At 34.4% G+C, this 12,667-nt stretch overlaps 1 protein-coding gene across 1 annotated transcript; it reads left to right on the forward strand.

Annotated features, from left to right (window-relative positions):
- The first annotated feature begins 7,400 nt into the window (after positions 1-7,400).
- Positions 7,401-11,135, forward strand: LOC127879299 (uncharacterized). The gene is made up of 6 exons (XM_052426077.1): positions 7,401-7,478; positions 7,834-7,986; positions 8,147-8,260; positions 9,103-9,181; positions 9,563-9,721; positions 10,860-11,135. The coding sequence occupies exons 1-6, from the start codon at positions 7,476-7,478 to the stop codon at positions 10,949-10,951; spliced, it is 600 nt and encodes a 199-aa protein (XP_052282037.1). The 5' UTR covers positions 7,401-7,475; the 3' UTR covers positions 10,952-11,135.
- The last annotated feature ends 1,532 nt before the right edge of the window (positions 11,136-12,667 follow it).

A 12,667-nucleotide genomic window follows, 5' to 3' on the forward strand; every position in this document is an offset into this window, starting at 1 on the left:
ATAGAAATAGACCTAGTATGTTTAAGTTGATACAACTGTTTAATACAAACAACAAATCAGAATTGTTTATGTTAAGTAAATATATATCTGAAGCTTTTAAAATTCGCAACGTAGCATTGACGGATTTATAACACTGGTCATTGTATACAAGACTCAAGACTATTTATTGAAAGAATACATTATAATAACAGCTAGTTATTTGATTATAAGCTATTTTCGTTCCAACAATACATATTTATTACCATATGAAATTAATCATTGTACCAAATAAGCATGAATATTGTTGTATATAAGTTCATCCTGTTAAATAGATTTGTTAAATAATGACCCATACTTCACTGTATAATATTGTTGTATTAATTATTATATGTATGCATATATATATAACACAAAAAACTGTAAAGTTTACGTGAATAAAATATGTTCTGTTCTGTTCTGTTCTATATATCTTGTTGCTATTCACTGTTCTTGTTCATTAATAAAGTTGACCAATGTGACTTGCTTTATTGTTTAATTTTCTAACTTTGCTACTTATCGAGTTTCAGCCCACCAATAAGGAAAGATGATTTAAGCTAACCCCGGGGTACCGTTTTACAAAGCTATTTACGCAATTCGTAGACTTAGGCACGTATTTTAAATTCAGTATAGTTTTTTTTTAATTCTTGCTATATTAACATTTGGTTTGTTTGAAATGAAACAATGTTACATTGTAAGTAAAACATTAATTTTCCTCAATCTGAAATTAATGAAATCAATTATTTCAATTATTTAAAAATATGTGCGTAAGTCTCAGACTTGCAAAAGGACACAAACTAGTGAAATTTAGTTCACCAAATTTATTTTAATATATATACATGCATTATGAAACAGAACTTCCATTTAAAGAACTTCCATTTTGACAGAAATACTGAATATACATTAAAACCCACTTGTTCACATTAATTCTATTCAATTATATTTGCGTGTTCTGAGAAAACTGGGCATAATGCATGTGTGTAAAGTGTCGTCCCAGATTAGCCTGTGCAGTCCGCACAAGCTAATCCGGGACGACACTATCCGAAATGAATCGCTTAACTTTACATTACATAATTATTTACATAATTAATCACAAACCTTTGTTGTTTTGAAACGTTTTTCTCGGTCTTGAATGGTGAATACACTAGGCACAGGGTTGTTTTTGTTGTAAAGGCCATCAACAAAGTGTGCCGAACAAAGACGATCATTCTTCTCGTTCAGTAAAAACTGTGGACTGACATTTTTTAAACGTTTTATCCAAGCCCTTTTCAATTTTTCATCCGATGGAAATCTACTTAGAGTAATTATGCGTCCATCCACTATTTTCCTCTGTAATTGCTACATATACAGCAGTAATGTCTCTTTTTTTCCGTTGACTTAGGAAATCGTGTCGTGTTATCGTTGTCCGCCATATTAAATTTGCTCTCCAGTCACAGTCGCGCGTTAACTCCTCGTTAGAGAGTATTCAAGGGCGATAACTTTACCGATAAATTAAAGCCTTTCCGAAAGGGACTATATCGCTCGATGATACAGAAATTAAAGCTTCAATATTAGTGGAATTTCACTTAACACATGTTTTGGTCCTTGTGTATATTTTTGGTATCTTTCCCCGTTTTTAAATTATATTCACGGTGGTGTGGCCATGATTTGAAAAAAATCATTACAGCATTGTATTGCAAGGCGCATAACATTATCAAATGTTAACGACCTTGTTAATAGATAGTCAACCTAATTTTTACCAATGTTTTAAAATAAACGATCGTCGGTCTTCATTGAAATATTTGCAAGAAAATCGTTAGGGTAACATTTGCCCTACCATCGCTAAAACCAAAATCAATTAAAGTTATGTACAATTTCGAGGCCCATGACTTAAATCCTTTTACGTATTTCGTATTTCGTCTTTACTTCCTTTCCGAACCTATGCTGACTATAAGGCTGTGTTATTAAATACCACTCAGAGACTTTAAATTATCAAAGTTTGTAATTGTATATTTATGTGAAACCATAATCGTTTTTTATTTGAATTCGTTTTTTCAAAGACCACATTTTTTGTTTTCTCGGTGTTTACTTCTAAACCCCATGTTTCACAATAAGTTAAAACATTTAAAAGAAGTGTGTACCGCGTCAACTAACTTTTCCATCAAGACAATGTAATCGGAAAAGAGTAAAATTACGCATGACAAATCAAACAAGCTAAGATCGAAGTCGCTTTCGTATCATGTTAAATGTATGAAGCAGAGTCTTTAAAAAATAATGCGAACAAGATCGATGAGTTGGTTTGGCATTGTCTTTAACAAATGGACATTTTGAAGAAGTATTACCATTTTTTTATGCCAGATCTTACTGTAGAATACATATCTTTAAAAATGAAATCTTTCTTTAAAGCAATTCATGTGAAATACAGGCGCGATGTTGTTGTTTTTTACAGTATGCATTAGCTAAAAGATGTATTGTAAAAATTGCGTCGACAGTGCTTACCAAACTTTACATCATCATTTATATTTTCCTCGGCCCAGTTTTCGAAACGCTTTGTTAGTACGCTTGTAAATAATTTGCCAACATTGCTAAGCAGAGTTATCCCCCTAAAATGGTTAGGGTTATTTTTGTCCCTTGCTTATGTAAATTGTGATGTCACGATATAACCATAAGACCAGGCTTTCGAACAATGACCAGAATCGAATATCATGTTAAAGCTGTCCGTGACATAAGCTATCAAGACCTCCGAGGTCCCGCAAATAAATGCATTGCGTATATTACCAAGTGGGCATTGTGAGTTGATACGTTTAAAGCGTTTAAATGCCCCCAATCTTCGTTTGTCGTAAAAGGAGCATCATATGTTACGAACGTTGGGTTATGTTCGTAGAATAATTGGCATCGTTAAAACATTCGACATCGTCTTAACGTGTAGCCTTAACATCATTAAATACATTTGAAAAATATTCTCGTAATTCGCTTGTTAATATGCTGTTGGTGGATTATCACATTTCAATCGAAATTTATTGGAAGTTTACAAGTTTATTTATTTAAGATCAGTTCATTACATAACATAACAATATGAGCACACATTACATACAACTTCATATACATAATTGAATGGGCTACATATCATACGGAAAACACACGTTTTCATTTAAGGGGAGAGAATATTTACAGGTTATACAACACATACGAACACTATTTAAAAATATTTTGAGCATATTTTTAAAACAGATACATTTTAATTGTATAGAGAAGTCAAAAAAGAAATCTATTATACATACACACTATTTCAATATATCATTAAAGAACATAAAAGGTTATTATGAAAATCGATGGGTATTAATGATTTAAATTGTAGCATATTTGGCTCTTGTTATAGTGTTGATTTTCTTAGAATTATAAGGGCATTACATGCAATTACATGCAATTACATGCAATAATGGAATTCATCGCCAATGTGATTACTGGAGATACATTGACAACACAGTCTTTGGCTTTTGTGAATGCAAACTTTCAGTTTCGAAAGGTAACCTGTTATACGAATTGTATGAGGTATTTTAAAAATGTACCTGGAGTTTTAACCATGTTAGATGCGAACCCTAATGTAACGTTAAACAATCTGTAAATACTGCACTTAGTAGAAATAATTATATCTTTCAGAACTGTTTGTGTTTTGATGATTGCATAACTTGCGCGATGTATTTATTTCATAATGCATTTGCTTTTTCCGTTCAAGTACTCGATACTTCAGTTTAATTTCGTTCAATGCTATTCGATCGTGTTTTACTTTTATTCAAGATGTTAAAGGCAATCAAAAGATGTTGTTTAGCGTTTGCGAATGTAGAATTGAACTAGTCCTTGTTATTCTTTATTCAACACCAAACGCTTGCTCTTCGCTTTTGGAAGAAATATGGATTGGCCGCTTTTCCAGCTATTCAAAAATATATACCCAAGTTGATCAATTTTGATGTTTGTTTAAATCGTTTCAAATTTAGCTTGTGTTATTCTTACCATTTAGAGCATTTTATTATGCCGCCAATCTAAACGTTAAAACACTCATCTACGTGTATGGAGTTTACGTTCAAAATTGGTCGATGTACGTGTTTAATCGCAAAACGTTGAAGTCATGTATAAGCGAAATATCATCGTCGCTCTATACCAAGTAGTTTATTGCTCCACATCTTTGTTTATTAAAATACTTTATGTGAACGAAGCGGTAGTCCGATTCGTACGTTAGCGTTGCGTACTGAAGCGTGTCATAGTCAGTCAAAAATCGGTTATCAAGTTAAATCCATACGAGACAATAATCTCATTTTTTTAGAAACCGATACTCTTTTTGGAACACTATCTCTAATATGCAAAATAATGCTACAACTTGCACGTGTTTATCAAGTCTATAGGAATGTATTTGATTAATAAATACGTACAGTACAATATTTGATCTGAATATATGTCATGTTTCCGTTAGACATTTACATGTACTGTCATTTTCGGAAAATAATTTCATATGGGAATAGGCTAACGTCTTTAATGGGTCACCTCTGTAAAACTTATAGTGATACAGAGTTTCTAACCATGGGGACCTAAAACCTCCTCAAAGTCATCTTTTGCTGTTTCCTTTTTTGAATACTGTCGGTATCGGCCTCCCCCTAAAACCCCTTTAAGGATCTGTTTTTGTTTAAATAATATCATCACAAATGAAAACAGTAAGTCTGCAATTCTTTTATGCACTTATATGACAGCTGTTGATTCATTAAAAAATGCTTTTAAACGTGCACCTAAACATCCGTTATTTAGACAAGTAGTTTCACCTGTCAGATCCGTGTAGTTCATTTTTTACTGTAGTTAAACGGATTGTCGTTGTTTATCAAGCAACGCCTTGACGTATTAACTTCTTCTTAGAAGACTAGCGGTAAACATTTGCGTTTTAATCAATCGAATTCCTACAAACGTTTTGAACTTAGGGCTTAAGACTGTCTGTATCCGGTACTTTTTATCGCTGTTTGAACGCGCTAATGACGTGACGTATCAACTTCTTCTCGGAAGCTTAATGGTAAACACGCGCGTTTTCATGAACCTAAGCTAAAGGAAGCTAAACTGTAAGCATGCGAGCTTTAATACATCAAATTTCTCAAACGTACGTAACTTCGAACAGAATAATTTCTTTATCCGGTACTTGTTGGCGTACAAAAGAACAACGACACAATGTATATACTAAATTCAACTTTAGTTTAATCACTATATACATCGTTGCTATATGTAAGCAACATAAATCACAATATAAAACTAAATTTAATACATCAGCCACATTTACGTATTCAGTATTTTGCTTTCATCAAAATGTGCTGTTCATTAAATGTGGTTAAACTATGGCCATTCGTTTGTCTGCAACAGCTGATGTATTTAATTTAGATTTATTATGTGATTTATGTTGCATACATGAGCAACGATGTGAATAGTGGTTAAACTCAAGTTAAATTAATTTTTTAAATTAGCCATGATATGTTATCTCCCGTAGTATACGTTTTATTTACGTGTGATTTGAATATACGTGAAATTAATAACACACATTTCACGTGGTGTATTTGAGACTAACAAGTGACTGAAAACAACAACAATGTAAACATTTTTTTTAAAGTAATTACATGTATTTAAAAAACGTATTTTTTCTACATTTATTTCCAAGTCAGGATATCATATATTTGCGTTTCCGAGCGCCAAATTCGCCAGTAGCAATTGAGTCTTTCAGCTGGTCCTTAAAGTTGAACATGTAAAAGGAAAGTGCGATTGTCAATTAAATCAATGTTTTTCTTTTTATGTATCAGTATTCAGTATTTAAAAAAGCTCGGTCAGCAGCTAGAGAGTGCACGACGCGACCGGGGTTAGAGTAACCCGCAGAAGATTTTCTTGGAGACTTCTCCGAAGAATCGCCAAACGAAATGGTAATTGTCCGTTGGTGGATAGTGGTTTCACCACATCGTCTGAGGAGGGTCGGATTGGGAAACTTCTGCGGGCTCTATTAATCTAGCGACAACCGCCCTCCCTCAAGCCGAACGTCCTCTCCCGCTGAATTCGCTGACTCTCAGAATTTTGAAGAATCGCCAAGCGGAATGGTAAATGCCCGTATACGTATAGTGGTTTCATTTCATCGCCAGAAGAGGGAAAGGAGCAGCGGAGCAGCGGATGTGGCAGCGTAGAGGACGGACGGGGCGGACCTTGGGCAGAGATGCACACCAGGATTTCAAGGTGGTGGTCCTATAAAGATAATGAAAGTGTCCCAGGACGGCGGTACTCAGTACGCTCAATGTGCTGGGGAAACCGTTCAGGGGTTTGGGTCGAAGGCTAATGACGTCTAGAGAGGCATAAAGGCGACGCAGCGACGAGATATTACCGTGACAACATTTTCCTCTCAGGAATAAGACAAATTTTCTGCTTGAATATTCAACAAACTCTACTAGAGCCTAAAATAATGTTATTGTGTACCCTTATCTTAACTTAAACACGTGCAAAATGAATAAATACATTCCAAGCAAAACAGGAGGAAAACAAAGTATGAATATGATTACTTAAAGCCCATTAACGCTCAAAATCAACGAACATTTCGTACAAAGGTTCGAAAAATAAAGTGAACACATAAAGAATCATGTTCCTTCTCGGCTTAGTTCAGCTCCAGAAGCACGACGTAGTTCTCATGAATACTAAAACACATTGTTTGCATTATTGAAACGTGTTAAAAAAATAATAACAACGTTAATTGGACAATAGTACTTTAAGTAAATAGTTTTCCGACTAGAGGTCCCAAAATCGTGCACACATTATGTTTCATTAATCACCATAATTCACAGAATATAAATATATATATATATATATATATATATATATATATATATATATATATATATATATATATATATATATATATATATATATATATATATATATACATATCACGATCAATACCGATGATTCATTAATAGTGGAAGTGACATGTAATTTCAACAGTTTAAGTAACACCACGTCGGTTTGTATAACGCAATAACGGAAAAACATACTTATTTTGTTGCTGCACTCCGTTTTCGTCGGAAAAACGAGCTAGATAAAATACAGGATCTGGTAAGAAATTTATACTTTTTGCAACAACATCCGTTAAAACAGCAAAATAAGAACAATCCATGAACAATTTGTTGTATGTTTTGTTTCAAAATCTTCGTTTGTCAAAACTTAACCACACCGCTTACCTTGAAGCGCAAAACAAGCACATGACGGATTTAAGTAGATATCATTTACGCGTTACAATGATTGAAGACGTGATGGTACTGATTGTCACCACCGCAATGATTCCATGTACACCTTGTTTTCGTATCCTGAGGCGCAATATTTTTTGTTTAATCTGTGCTTACGGCGAGCTGATATATAAGGACGTCACTTAGCATAAACGATATTCACCGATATTTTAGGATCTTTTACGAACATCTATCAAAATGGTAACGTTGACAATTATTTTCTTTAAAACTATTAATTTGCCAAAAAGTGTAAATGTTTATGTTAAAAAGTGTTCATGCTAGTTCTTAATTTTATATTATAATATAATACATCATAAAACTCCGTTACTTAAATTACAATTAAAACATTTTTATTGTTTATGAAGCTTTTTGCGTAACAACAATTATATTGTTAAAAAAAAACTTTAAATTACACAGAATAATGCTATTCATGTAACACATTAAATATAAAATAGTTATGCATGAAATAAAAAGCAGTTCTGCATTTTAAATGATACATGTATTTTTAGTATATTAATTGACTTTTGTCTTTGTAATCCGCGTGTTGTGTTGCCAGGATACCAGCATTTCCAAGATCACGTGGACGCTCGCACTGCTGTGTGTACTAGCGGGTGGGGCTTGGGCAAGATGCTGCTTCCCGAGCCAGTACACCGCCAACCAGGGCATTTTCAGGTCCACGGTGCGCGGCGGCAATCTCTCCATCAAGCTGGTATGTCTGCTTTACCATTACTTCCATAGAATATGCTAAATAATCAGGACTATTTTACTTTTGTTATAGCTCTTACATTTCGAACGTCAATTGTAGAAAGGATGTGTCGTTAATGCGCGGTTATCGACTTATATGCATTATTTATTATTTTTTATTCCAGGCTATGAATGTATACTATTATGACGCAATAAATCAGATGGAAGCGGTCCTTGAAAACATCATCGAAGACGGACAAACGACGACAATGAAGGTCATTAAAGACTACAATGTCACGGTAAGATTGCACTGCAATGTATAGACTAAAATGTCACCCTAGACAGCACTGATAAGTATATATGACAATGTCACGGAAAGTAAAATTCAATAACAATTTAACGGTAAATCAAAAATGTTCTGTTTATATTAAATATCCTGCTTCGTTGATGCTACGTTAATACTAAAATGGTGCTTTTATATAAAAACATCAAGGTATGATTACACTTTGACGGTAAGACCAGTATGTTAAGTTTAGTTTATACCGTCAAGAAAACACAGCTGTTACATCGAAATCTATTTGTCATTGCAATTTTTATAAAGTCACTGGTATAATTAATACAAGATCACGAAATGATTATGGTACAACAGTAATACCTCAATGCTGACTTTACTGCTACAGTAGGACCATACGTCAAGGTTATATTAAAACGATACGGCAAAACTACAAGGTCAATATTGTATTATTACGTCACGCTTAAACTTCATTATTACGGAAAACATCATAGAGTCACTTTACCACTACAACTTGACGGAAAAATGTCAATGTCGCGAAAAGACTACAATATAACGGAGTTACAACAAGTTACAACATCTCACCATGACTACAGCGCTTATGATACTTACAAAATATCTCAAAACATTATTATATCTCAAGCCGCATCGTGCGATAATGGGTTGTATGCCATATTCGGCCAGTGTAGCTTGAGATCAGCCTGCGCAATCAGGTATTCTGATCAGGACATACGCTGTCCGCTATACAATCATGCAAGATTGTGTGGTTTCATATGCGGACTTTTAAAGGGGAATTGGAATATCAAGGTCTTACGATTATATATAACGCACCAAATTTTATCACTTCAGAAAACGAAGTACGTGATTTCGGAAGACGGCAACTGCAGCAGAACTCTTTTGGATGCCTTCAAGGCGGCTTGCATACCAGGTAGGACAGTGATTGGAAATGGCATCATGCAATGAACGAAGAACCGTGTTTTATTTCTTCCCAATGCATACTGACGAATACATGTATGTCCTTGTCAGAAAATTGAATTGTGCGTGCGTTAATATTTTCTCCCACAAGCGCTTCGTCCCAAAGAACGGTTTAGAATGTTTATGTAGGTGACTGCAAGACAAAGTACAGACTACGCTCAAGAGGAAAAAATGATTCGTTATATGCCTGTTATGAACTACTTAGTACAATGCCCATCGAATTAACGTCTCGTAAGAAAGACCAATTGGTAGTCCACTGTACGCTGTATTGTGAACTCAAAGCGTTACAATTTAAATGACAGATATAGCTAAATAGTAACATTAATGTTTTCAGACTGGGCTTATAAGGTCGTCTCCTCCAAAGTCGGCAACTCCACTTCCGGTATGCCGATCGAGTTGTTCAACAGCAGCGCAGGTAACACCACCTCGTATTTGATCACCGCCCCAGACGGATGCTACCCGGTGCTTGATGTCTCCGCCGTGCCCTCTGGACGTGAGTCCATCTTTATTTTATGTTCGGTAGTGAGATGCATAGAGATGCTTTTTGTTTGTTGTGGGGTTAATACAAAGTCAGTGTATGCTTGCGCGAGTGAGTAAGGGTGAATATTCTTACTTTACCAATTAAGATTTCACGCGAGTTAGCCCGAAATCAAAGACATTTTCTTTAAATATGATGCCTTAATTTATTCTTGTCATATAAACTATTTTAACCTTGTTTACTATTATTACGATGAGTAGTAAAAGGATTCAGAAATCAACATTCCAGCGCCATAATGGATTATAATAAATGCGCCCTTGATTTAAAACGTAATTTGTAGAAAAAACGTCGAGTATTAATTCTGATTGGTGTGAATTTATTTCCTATTTGTAAAAAATAAAACACAACGAGCTTGGTTGTATTAAGCAACTAAAAGACATCAGAGAACATATGTAGATCTACCCAGGAAAAGCACTTGCATATTACAAATAAAAGAAGACATATAAATACCTGTAGACCAGAAGAGCTCACTCTGCGTCGATCAAAATTGTGTTATTGATACATACTATAAACATGATATAATTTAAATTTGCATAATCCGCCCACCTTATCTCTTTACGTTGGCCAATAGTGAGTTACTGGCATAAAGGTGCATGAAGACCTGTTAAAACAGCTTACGCAGGACAGTTAACTAACTGCCTCGATATTACTGGAATACTGTTAAACTCTGAGAACGATCCAAATATAATTACACCATAGATAATAATTCGCTAAATCATACGCTAATTTACCAACAAGTATGTAAACACACGTGTGACGTATAAATATGAGCCCCGCTCTGTGAACAGGAGGTTTACCGGTAATGCATGTGCGTAAAGTGTCGTCCCAGATTAGCCTGTTCAGTCCGCACAGGCTAATAAGGGACGACACTTTCCGCCTAAACTTGATTTTTGCTAAGAAGAAACAAAAGAATATCATAAAAGTGGAAAGTGTCATCCCTGATTAGCATGTGCGGACTGCACAGGCTAATCTGGGACGACACTTAACGCACATGCATTAAACCCCTTTTTCAGAGAGCGGGGCTCATGTTTATACGTCATACGTGTGTTTACATACTTGTTGGTTAACGGCCCATATCATTTGTCTTTTACAGCCTCTCCCTACATGCAGGTTGTCCAGTTCCACAATATCACGCTTGGGATACAGGACCCCTCGGTGTTCAACGTTCCTCCAAGCTGCAATTAGACTGTTATCACCGGGAAATAAATTGTCATATAAAATATCACTTGAAACAATTAACAATGAAACAGAAGAAAATTGCGTCAAAGACCAAGCATATGGTGTTTACCTTATTTCTTAATTAACTGCTCTTCTAAATTGTGTTGTTTTTGTATGATGGTATCCATAAATAAATATCTTGAATATGGTTTCCATTAGTTGGAGTACATTCGAATAAACGTAATTTGACAGAGTTAAAACTAATTAATAATCACCACTGAACATCTCTGTTTCAAGAGTCTAGATCTGATAAGGGGACGACCTTCATAACCCCACAGAAAGTAAGTCGTTTTCAGTTGATAAATCTCTTCAGGTATTGAATTATAATATTGATGTAGGCAGTAATAAAAGCACGCAATTCTTTCAGATAATAAAATACATGACATATGGTTTTGGTTTCATGACTGTCAGACTCCTTCATATATATCTGTCATCAGTTACAGACCTATGAATTTTAAACACGGCGGTGTTTTGTGGAACCTGAAATAAAAGATACACGGTGTATATCAAGTTCGAGTGCACGAATTGTGCGAGTTTGAATGTTATCTTCAAACATCGCTTGCTTATTATTATATAATACAGTTATGTGGAGGTGGTTTCATATTAAAAAACAAGCAATCCAATCATGAATTATAAAGTAATCATTAGGCAGCTTTTACACCGTTAGCAAAACATAAGCATGTCTCTGCCATAATTATTTCGACATTGCCATACGTATCAAGTTATCTCATATCACTGATACACAGCGGGAAATATAATAATTAAAATGCATTTAGAATCAGTGTGTATTGAGATAAATATAATCGATTTTTCTCTGCATACCCAAGGTTTCCATGTTGGTTCATTTACCATGGTCCATACCCTGCGAGCAAACACGCTCATTATACGTAAATGGATCTTGGTACCAAAGTCTACTTAAATGATCCACAAGGCGGAATCGATTTCCGAAAAACAAATATCACGTGCGTGTAGATTACACGATCCTTTAAATTGAATAATACTATTCGGTACTTTAATTTTGAGGATTAAAAGTAACAGTTAGGGCTTACATTTTTACTTGAACAAATATGCAGCAAAATCGACTGCGTGTTCGTTTTTATTAACTCGACTCACTATTTAGTATATGCTAGGTCTATGTCGATTTGATTGCAATTCAAACACAAAATCGTTTCAAAATATTGATACTTGAAATGCATTTTAATTTGTTTTTTCCCTTCTTTTCAAACCTGAATAGAGAAATACATACGAAATGTTAGGTATTTCATTCATAAACGACTTTCCTCTTTTAAACCACTCGAACACCATTAATAATGTGAGCCATATACTGCAAAAAATGAACCATGTTATACTCACACGTTTTGTTTTGTTTCACGTGAATTAACTCAGGAGTTATGTGTATATTAGACACTCATAATTTTAGAATCATTATTTAACTAAAATACACTGGACGAAACTCAACTTCTATTTGATATTTTGAGCATACATGCCTTATCTATTGTTGTAATATTTAGAATATGATTACAAGTTTGAAATGAGTGATTTCCCTTAATAGTATCCTGAATAACCCCCTTTTAACCAAACATTTTCAACTTGATTAACGTTCTAAACTTTGTTATTTATTAATAGAGTCAGCTCACAATTTGGATTACTTGGATTACTACACATAATTAATCATAACGAGTA

Source organism: Dreissena polymorpha, chromosome 4 (genome assembly GCF_020536995.1).
Source record: "Dreissena polymorpha isolate Duluth1 chromosome 4, UMN_Dpol_1.0, whole genome shotgun sequence".
In the NCBI taxonomy this organism is placed as follows: Eukaryota; Metazoa; Mollusca; class Bivalvia; order Myida; family Dreissenidae; genus Dreissena; species Dreissena polymorpha.

Excerpts from the sequence above, each read along its gene's own strand:
- LOC127879299 (XM_052426077.1), top strand. Across the intron at positions 8,261-9,102 it reads TTAAAGACTACAATGTCACG|AAAACGAAGTACGTGATTTC; the intron begins GTAAGATTGCAC and ends TTATCACTTCAG. Across the intron at positions 9,182-9,562 it reads CAAGGCGGCTTGCATACCAG|ACTGGGCTTATAAGGTCGTC; the intron begins GTAGGACAGTGA and ends TAATGTTTTCAG.